Source organism: Mustela lutreola, chromosome 1 (genome assembly GCF_030435805.1).
Source record: "Mustela lutreola isolate mMusLut2 chromosome 1, mMusLut2.pri, whole genome shotgun sequence".
Lineage (NCBI taxonomy): Eukaryota > Metazoa > Chordata > Mammalia > Carnivora > Mustelidae > Mustela > Mustela lutreola.
The window spans coordinates 7,855,702-7,866,264 of NC_081290.1; the positions used below are offsets into that span (position 1 = coordinate 7,855,702).

Genomic DNA, 10,563 nt, shown 5'->3' on the forward strand with positions numbered 1-10,563 from the left:
ATTGAGCCTCACCTTTCAATTGATGGCTGTGGCTGAGCTAGTTTTTGTTGTAGTTGTTTCAAGCATTATATCAGTTTTAATGTTGGCGTTAAAGGATCTCCTTACTTGCGCAAGATAGGCTTTGTGGGAATTAACTACCTTGCTCCTATCAAACATAACCTATAGAATGGCCTGGCAAATAGATCCTTTGTTTAAAAGATAAAAACAGAACAAAATAAACAAAGCCAAGAAAACCAACCTAGGTTACAGAGAAATCTGTTTAAGAAGCAGAATTTCATCTTTTTGAGGTTTATATGATTGTATATGCCACCACTATCTCTTTTGTTTTGAATGAGTCTGAAAGGTTGAATTTGCATTGTTAATGCTAAGGGACTAAATTTCACAACATATATTTTCAGTTGGGAATAGTCTTCCAACAAACTTCTTATGCACATTTGAAGCATCTAACGTGATTCAGAGAATACTTTAGACAGTCCCCAAATCACTGAGCCTTTAGCTTCTTGAGCGTTGCTCAGACAAGTCTTGGGTTGGTCAAAGGGAAACTGCTCTATTGGGGTATATCCTAAGTCTATGTTGATAAAGAGTTGACAGACTGAGGAAAGTGAACATCCCCCTAGGAGATTTGTTGCTGTCTGGTCACTGCACTTTATGACAACCACAGAGAAAGGGGCCACTTACAGGACAGTGGAGGACATGGCATCCCTCGAGCATCAGATAAAGGAGCTGGAGAGGATAAGACTCACTGTGTTTTGGAAGGATGTGGTTGGAGAGGTGATGTGTAGCCTCACCTCATCTGTGGCCACGTTGAGTAGCAGAATCACAACTGGTGGATGGACGTTAGAGAGAGAGAGAGAGGAATCCTGTTGAATCACATTTATCGAGCTTCTACGTGTTAGGCATTGGTCTATGAAATTTCACACCCATTACCATATTGGATCATATTAAATAGTGTAATTTTTAAATAATTTGCAAGAGAACTGGGACATGTTGAGGGCCCTACAATGGAATGGGAAGTCCTGGGGATTTTGAATTCCTTGTCATAGTATTATTTAAGTGCTTGGGAAGGCTACGAAGGGCATTTTACCAGCCCCTCTTTCAAGCTCGGAATCTAAATCTTTAAACTAAGTTTTGGTAATTGCTGTCATCTCTGTTTATTTATATTAGCCATATTGTTAATATTCAAGTGATGACAGGTTTTCAGCCAAGCAAAGAAAGTGAAATTACTTGTGAACACAGCGGGATACAGCTTAATTTGAAAAAAAAAAAAAAATTAAAGGAACTGCGCCTTTTAATTCCAGTTAATGACAACAGTATTAGTTTCTTCAAATAAGAAATGGTAGAGATTCTTCAAAGTCTTGCACTGTTTACCTTGTTGTGTTGTTTTTCCAGCTGCGATGAAGGCTACACTGGGGCGAGATGTGAGAGAGTTGACTTGTTTTACCTCAGAGGAGATAGAGGGCAGATTTTGGTGATTTGTTTGATAGCAGTTATGGTCATTTTTATCATTTTGGTGGTCGGTGTCTGCGCATGCTGTCAGTAAGTATTTTTTAAATTTACTTTTAAGTAAATCTGAGAAATTGTATGTTGCTCTGTGTTCTTTCCTTCCTTCTTCTTTCTTCTTTCCATTTTGCTATGATTTAAATAAATCACATTTTGAGGTTTGCCATTATTTTTGTTGAAGTATCTACTTATGATAAAACACACAATGCATAGTTTTTGTCATGTTACTGAGCATAAGTATTTTAATTATAAATAAAGTGTGTTTAAATTTCTTGATTGAAAAAATAAAAAAAGGTGGACCAAAAGTGTGAAGGTGATCAAAGGGATATACTTCCGGTTGTAAGACAAAGAAGTCCCTGGGATGTCAGTATGGTATAGCAGCTGTCATTAACAATACTCCATTGTGTATGTAAGGCAGACATTCAACAGACTGAGCTACCCAGGAACCCCTTCTGAACATATTTAATCTGGCATTTTATTTTCTGTAAAACAGGATGATTAAACCAGATAATCTGTATGATTCCTTTTAGCTATAAAATGGAAAGTTATTTAAAAAATTTCTTTTACTTGCCTGATGGCAAAAAGGAATTTTTATAACACCAGTTTTGGGGCAGAGCTGAGAAATGACCTATTTTAGCACATCGATGTGGAATTATGCTTTAAGAAACTGGACTGCAGACCAGAGTATCTCACACTTTTTTTTTCTTAATGTATCGGTAAGTGTAATTAACATATCCAGAGGCCACTCTCACTCTCTTGGTTTTCTTATGTCTCTTTACAATTTGTACTATTTCTTACTCATGCACTAAATAGTGCTTATTAGTAAAATAACTGGTCCCGGAAATTTTGCTTGTGCTAACCAAGCTTCATCAACAACTAGGTACCATAGTATTTCTATTTAGGTAACTCTACTCTATTCACATGTTGGCCAACTGTGGCTATCATTTGGGCCTGGAGAGAGATAGGTTGAGGGAGAACTTAACATATTTAAGAAAAAATGAACCTACAAATTTTTAGCCATCTAGAAATAAGATCATAGGCCCTCTTGATGGTTGATTATATGTTCCCATGAACTAACAGGCTTGTGCTAATGTCTGACACTTTGTTTTCCAAGTCCTCTTCGGAAGCGTCGTAAAAGAAGGAAGAAGGAAGAAGAAATGGAAACTCTGGGTAAAGATATAACTCCAATAAATGAAGATACTCAAGAGACTAGTATTGCTTAAGGGTAAGTGTGATGAGTTTTGTAGATGGGGTGCTCTTCAGGTAACTGTTACCTGGTGAAACGGGGCTTAATTTGTTTAATAAATCAATCATTGGAATTTGATTGTGCTTAGAAACAGCTAAAAGTAAATTGATTTTTCTCATAGACTCCGAAGCTGAATAAAAGACCTTCTCATGTCTCTCTTTTGCATGTTACCGCATTGAGGGGCATGTGGTATGAGGACTTTCCTACACTTTTTCTGGTGTTCTGAGATCATCCTCTTTTCTAATTCTGCATGGTTGTGGTACTTAGTTTATACTTTTTCTTCCTCGTTTTTGGGTGCGAGGAAGAGGTATTTTGGTTTAATAATCTCACATTAAAAATTAATAACTGTGTTTTAATAATAACCACATTTACTGAGCATTTATGCTATGCCGGACACTGTTCTAAGCTCTTTAAATGTTACATCAATTAGGATCCCACCTGGATCCAAGAAGGAGATTTTGGTGAGGGACTGGGAGGGCAGGGTTGGGGAAACCACAGGAACTTCAAGGCTCCTGGAATTTTAACACTGGCAGGAGGCTGCTCCCTCCCATGCCTGGAAGGGCTGGGGAAGGTTACTTTGGCACTCAGAGGCTGGCCACCAGAGGGCCTATACTCTGTAGGAGCTACATCTGAGGATGGAAGTAGCCACTGCTGGAACCAAAACAAGGAAGAGGAGGAAAGGCAGAACTTTCTCACCTCCTGCCTTCAGGTCTCTCTATAAAGTACCTCCCATTAGCCAAACCCAAGCAGCACCCAGGTGGAGGCATGGGAGCCCTTGGGATGTGTCAGGCCCCTCCCCTTGGAGTGCAGAGTTGGGGAGGGAGGTGGGCAGAGAAAGGCTCCTAGGGTACAAAAGGCAGAGGGCTAATAACATTGGTGAGCTGGGATAGTTTGGCTGTGATAGAGGCAAATCCAATCTGACTGATTTAAAATGAAGGACATGTTTTGGCTCACATGAACTGGCAGTCCAGAGGGAAGATAGTCTGCACACTTGGATGAACAAGAGGCCCTCACATCAGGAAACATTATTTCTCTTTTTCTGCTCACATATCAAAGAGTTGGCTTCATCCTTGGCTAGTTCCTCTTAAGTCATAGTGGTAGCACTGAGCCACGTGCTTCCTTGATCACCTCCAGCAAGAGAGAGCAGTGACTCTCCATAGCTCAGGTAGCAGTAGAAAGAATCTCTTTTCCCAGAAACCCCAGCAGATGCATGGGGTACAGCAACTGCTTGTCGAGAAATCATAATGTTCTCTTAGCTTATTACAGGATGACAGTAATCATTAATGAACTGAAGACAAAAATGCTGGCTCTAGATTTTTCTTTTTTAATTTCTATAGTACATTTCTCTTAACCAGCTTGCTGTCTTTTCCCTTATTCCTGCAGGCTATGAAGTTACCTCCAGGCTGGTGGCAAGCTTCAAGATGCCTTGCTCATTAGAAAATGGACAGAATGTGTCTCAGGAAAAGAGCCAGGAGAAATGAATTTTAAATGATGTATTTACTTTTTGTCTGTAATGTTAATCTGTGTTTTTTACTATTTTTATAATAATAAGTAATTTTATTATTGTTCGTAATTGGGAAAAGCACTCAGTTAAGAAATGTTAATAAACGTCCACTTAAAGTTTTGTTACCAGTATTACCAGTCAAACAAAAAAGGAGAGTGAGAAGGAGTTTAGATTTTAGGAACTGCATTAAAAATAAAGCTGCCATTTATCCAGCATATACTGTGGACCAAGAGTTTAAAGTATATCATTTCCTTTAATCCTTTTAAGAACCTATGAATATCTCCTATGAACCTCATTTCCCATATATGGGAAAAGACACAAAGAAGTTAAATAACGCAACCCAGATTTACAGAGGTAGGAATTGGTGGAGCTGAAATTGGAACCAAGAGTTACCCAACTTCAGTTTGGGTTCTTAACTATGATTTTTGTAGATCAGAGTGGGTACAACCCAACTCACTGATATAATCCAAGACTTTATACTACATTATGTTTTGCCATGATACTGAGATGCTGGGGATATTTTCCTGGAGAAACTCAGGTTGGAGAGTCCTGGCTGTATATGTTAATATTACCATCATGTTTTCTGCAGCACTGACTTCTTTTATATTCCTTTGCTCCTTTATAAATTCTCTGCGGCATGAATAAATTCTTACATTAGTAAAGCAAACAGATTTGCCCCCATAGCTAGGGTAATGAATAAAGATGGAAAGTAAATGCCTGAGCATCTTTAAGCCCAGGTAAGTGTTCACGCTAACTAAGGGATAAATTATAGCACTGGAAGAAGAGGTTGTTTATTCCTGGGCAATGGTCAGTGACACCACAGCAGAGCCCAGGCACACACTGTCTGTGACCATAGCCTCATTTTTGTTCTTCCAAAAAACAGTACCTTTGATTGCTCTCAAGTGACTGTTGATGCAATGAAATCATGACCGTGAGCATCTGTTACTTGGGACCATCTTGCCAAATGTTCCTTCAACTCCATAATATATTTAATAAAGACTCTTAAAATCTATATTTAGCCAGTATTCCACAGAATATGAAAATGTCTACACTGACTGGGTGGGTGATTTATGAAAACCGATGGAAGGTGTCCCCCACTTGCTGTACTTACGCTGTTGTGAAGCTAGCTAAGCAGGTTTTATTCCAGAATCCTAACAGATTTTACTCTGCAGCATAGACTTCATACACAAAGTGAAGAGGGGAATTCAGACTGAAGATGAAGTTGGATGTCACTTTCTAGCACATATCCTGTTTTGAGTGAGAATGAGGTTATCTTCACAGAAATAGCTCAAATATATAAAGCGCTAAGCCAAACAACTAGTTATCTTCTAAATCTGTTTTTCCTTCTGACTTAATAACCATCCTTGAAACAGGACTATATCCATCGGATTCCTGCTGCATATGCTTTGTTTCCAAAAGTCGTCTTCTGGGCTAATCTATGCCCTTGCTTTTTCTCGGTGTACTTTGATACCAAAGTGCTTGAAACAAATGGTTGTAACAGCATTTTAAAACAAAACAAAATCCTGAAAATGTTTCTCCTTCCCGGAACTGATGTTGGTTGACCAGTGGAATCTCTCAAACCAAGTCAGGCTTGGGAATTTTGTTTTGATCCTAAAATGTAAATGGCGTTTCTTAAAATTTGGTAGGTCTGATATCAACAAAGAACTTCAAAGATTTTCATATTTTTTAAAAAATGTATTTTATAATTGTTTTGTATATTCTAAATGATGCTGTTTATGTAAACTGTCAACATTATCATATAATAAAGTAAATTTATTTTTAAAACAAAGTGAGCATATTTATTTGGAAGTTTTTTTATCAGTACCATGAATTATTAAGAGAAATAAATTTCCAGATTATTGTTTAAAACACTTTTATATTTTATAGAGATTACAATTCATGCATTTGAAATAATCTATTTTGGTTATAGGTTTTTCTTAGAAACTAATGAATTTGGAAGTGTGGTGGACACCTGTAGGATTGTCTGCACAGCTGGGGAGGGTATGTGCTATGGTGAGTGCTGTGAAGTGTGTAAGCCTGACAACTCACAGACCTGTTCCCCTGCAGCAAATAATATATTTTATTTAATAAAAAAATTAAGAAAAAAAAGACTGCCCAACAGCATGGCCCTATTTTTGGACCCCCACCTATAGCATTTGGTTCGTCTAAGGGGAGTACTTCATGAAGTCGGGTTAATTGGAATCATTCCCAAGGGGACTGTGAACCTGAACAGAAGTTAATCTTTCTGGGTTCTTAGGACATAAAAATGTGGATTTTGAAGCTATTGTGGCCATGTTTTGCTTCACGTGTCCCAGAAAAGCAAAAGAAGCTGGTCAGAGGAGAACAGAGACAAGACTCAAGTTTTCTGACAGTCTGAGTCCCTGTTACGTGTAATTCTAGTACTAGCTTCATTCTATTCCTGTCTGTGGGCTCTATGAGACATATTATCATTACATTAAATACTTCATCTGGCTTAAGCTAGTTCTATTTGGATTTTCTGGAACCTGGAACAAAGGTCCTGACCAACTCTGGTGCATCATGAGATTGTGGAGAAGTTTCTTCTCTCTCTCTCTCTCTCTTTTAAGATTTTATTTATTTGAGAGAGAGAGAGAGCATAAGCAGGGAACAGGAAGGCGGAGGGGCAGAGGAATAGGCGGAGGCAGGCTCCCCACTAAGGAGGGAGCCTGATGTGGGGCTCGATCCCAGGACCCTGGCAGATGCTCAACAGACTGAGCCATCCAGGTATCCTTGGAGTTTTTAAAATCAGAAATGACATCTTCTATGAAACAGAATGTCAAGTTATGTTTTTCAAATAGTGTCTACCATTGTAGGAGAGGAACACTTCTATCAACTGTATTCTATCTTCACCATATGGCCATTCTAAAGGATGGTTGCAGGGAACATGGAATTCAGCAAGCATTGTCTGCATACCTACTGTTCTAGGCACTGTGCCACCCACCATGACAAATGCTAGTCAAGAATGAGACATGGCCCCAAGGAAGCTTGCAGTTTGGTGGGAAAAGCAACTACTCACTGATCATTTCAGTTCAATTTCTTGCTCTGGGAGAGGTTGCAGGTAAATAAGATACGAGAAGAGGATGACTAAACCAGCTTAGAAGGCATTGCAGAATGCTCCTGAAGGATATTACATCTGAACTGATGACTGTTCTTGAGAAATAAAGGTCTCTACCCCTGGGGCAGGCTGGATAGTTCTTGGATCTTTGTTAAATTCTATAGAATTTCTTGGGAAGCTCTAGCAGTGGAGGAGCAGAGACTAAGAGAAAAGAACAAATCAATGCTCTCTGCTTCATTCCAGAATGCTCTGGGCATGATACGATCAAGTACATGAACATATGAGTTGGCAGGTGAGATGTTCCTGGTTCCAATGATATTATATTATTAAGTGAATGGGATCTCCTTCCTGAAGAGGATTATGTGGGTCTCTCACATTTCCCACTTCATATCATTGCTTATGGAGTAGGCGAGCTACACAGAGAATGGGGTAAAATAATGCTCTGGGTCACATTATCTTGCTATTTGGACAAGGCTCTGGTTAGTGCAAAATTTTGTGAAGGAAGTCCAGGACACATTTCAGTGTCATGGATTTAAAACCAAGCTGATGCCTCAATGAGACCTTCATTTGAGTATATTCTGTATATATTTTGTTATGAGAGCCTAAACACATTGGGGCATTGCTGTCATTCATTCAATCAGATTAAAAAATGGGCAGAAGATATGAACAGACACTTCTCCAATGAAGACATACAAATGGCTATCAGGCACATGAAAAAATGTTCATTATCACTAGCCATCAGGGATATTCAAATTAAAACCACACTGAGATACCACCTTACACCAGTTAGAATGGCCAAAATTGGCAAGACAGGAAACAACATGTGTTGGAGAGAATGGGGAGAAAGGGGAACTCTCCTACACTGTTGGTGGGAATGCAAGTTGGTGCAGCCACTTTGGAAAACAGTGTGGAGATTCCTCAAGAAATTAAAAATAGAGCTTCCCTATGACCCTGCAATTGCACTACTGGGTACCTACCCCCAAAATACAGATGTAGTGAAAAGAAGGGCCATATGTACCCCAATGTTTATAGCAGCAATGGCCACGGTCCGCCAAACTGTGGAAAGAACCAAGATGCCCTTCAACGGACAAATGGATAAGGAAGATGTGGTCCATATACACTATGGAGTACGATGCCTCCATCAGAAAGGATGAATACCCAACTTTTGTAGCAACATGGACAGGACTGGAAGAGATTATGCTAAGTGAAATAAATCAAGCAGAGAGAGTCAATTATCATATGGTTTCACTTATTTGTCATTCATTCAAAAATATTTAGTAAGTGCCTACTAAGTACCAAGTGTCTTAGTGTTGGGCTTTTATCAGTGAAGAATATGGTTAAAAACAATCTGTGACCTCATGAAGCTTATATTCCAGTGAGTATAATCTTTTACAGCATGGAGTTTAAAACAAGGCATACCCAAGAAGTTATGATATCCAGAGGGTGTTACCATTAATTAGAATTGTAATCTATGCCACAGGCTTGGAGCATAAAATGCAAGAGGAGGACTCACAGAAGAACTCATTATTTGAAAGGATTAGCAGATTTCCCTTGATCTCCAAATAATTTACCTATTTTAGTAGTGACTATTAAGAGCAAAAAAGTATAACCATGTTTCTTTGGTATGAAAATCTTGGTTTATGCTTTTTTTTTTTTTTTGTCATGGTTAATGAATAAGGTGCTACATCTGGGCATCTGTTCTTCTTCAAAGAATCATCTATGCTTCAAATAATCTTCCTGAAAAAGAACCTGTTCCCATGTGATCATCTTTGGCAAGCTGAGCGTTAATGCCGAACATAACGTGCAAGTACTTTATTCTTGCCTGTTTGCTAAAGTTACTAAGTCCTGGGAATGTGTATCTTATAATAACATCTAGTTGGCACTTCTGTAAACCAATTCTCCCCCAGGGCCTTTTAGCTATTGGTGTTTGAAGTCGTCTGAAATTCTGTATTAGGAAACTAAATAAACTGTACAACTTCAAAAACTATGTCAGCAATTATTTTGGGGAGCTAAATTAGGAGGAATGTTTCTGCTATTGGAAATTTCAGCGTGGATCTCCAGGTATGTTTAGTCAACAGTTCCTGTCAGAACTTGTATTATAAAAACAATGGTAACCAGACATTTTTTAAAGACTTTCTCCGTGTTTTACTTTGCTTTCTCAAGCTTAAGTTACACAAAAGTAAATGTGCAACAGAGGTACCTCAAGAGCAGTCTCCTTTTTTCTTCTCCTTTGGTCTATTTAAAAGAAGTCAAACAAACAAAATCCTTCACAAACACAGATGTCCTTAATATCACTCACTGCAGCAAGTGTAATTATTTTTGTAAGATGTGTGCAGAATAATAAAATATTCCAAAACTCTATGAGCCAAGCTGGGGCTGACGATTTTTCATGTGCTGGGTTTTAGTAATAAGTGAGAAAGAACCTTTCTTTGACTTACCCTGTAAAATGATTTTTGAAATACTGAAGGGTGTAAACTAATTTTGATAAACCTGTTTCTAGCATTATTCTTTTTTAACACCTAAAAACATTTGTTTACTTAATAAAACAGAACTATCAATTCTTAAAAAAAAAATCATGTACACAGTGATTTTTTGTTGGTTGGTTGGTTTTGTTTATTTTACTCTTTTTTTTTAAAAGATTTTATTTATTTGACAGACAGAGATTACAAGTTGGCAGAGAGGCAGGCAGGGGTGTAGGGGGAAAGCAGGCTCCCTGCTGAGCAGAGAGCTTGATGCGGGGCTCGATCCCAGGACCCTGAGATCATGACCTGAGCGGAAGGCAGAGGCTTTAACCCACTGAGCCACCCAGGTGCCCATGTTTTGTTTATTTTATTCTTAAAGAGAATCTAGTCTTGGGTATTGGATCTCTACCCTTCTGCTTCCTAACTCTGAATTTCAAAATATCTGAACTCTTAACCAAACCAATGCTCCTGATCATTCTCTCAACAGCACAGAGATGTGGGAAACTTGCTTTCGAACTGTTAAAATGCACAGGTTTCAAACACAAGGTCTTCGTTCAGACAAATCTGGGCCTCACTCTTTGGTATCTCACATATAGTGAGGCCCTTGCCAGTTGCTTCACCCTATGATCGTTCTCATCAGTACAAAAAAATAAACAATAAATAGAGTGGACTGTAAGGATTCGATGAGGCAACACATGCAAAATACTTAGCTCAGCACCTAAAATATTTTAAACACTCTCTGGGTCTGGGTCCACTTAATTTTAGTTATTATTACTAT

At 38.5% G+C, this 10,563-nt stretch overlaps 1 protein-coding gene across 2 annotated transcripts in view; it reads left to right on the forward strand.

Moving 5' to 3' along the window:
• The window catches only part of BTC (betacellulin), a 42,603-nt gene extending 37,345 nt beyond the window's left edge, over positions 1-5,258 (forward strand). The window contains exons 4-6 of one of the 2 annotated variants that reach the window (XM_059159071.1): positions 1,390-1,536; positions 2,615-2,725; positions 4,130-5,258. In XM_059159071.1, the coding sequence (XP_059015054.1) occupies positions 1,390-1,536; positions 2,615-2,723 (256 nt within the window). In that variant the 3' untranslated portion in view covers positions 2,724-2,725; positions 4,130-5,258. The remainder of the gene's footprint in view (positions 1-1,389; positions 1,537-2,614; positions 2,726-4,129) is intronic. The other variant, XM_059159077.1, reaches the window with a different exon arrangement.
• The last annotated feature ends 5,305 nt before the right edge of the window (positions 5,259-10,563 follow it).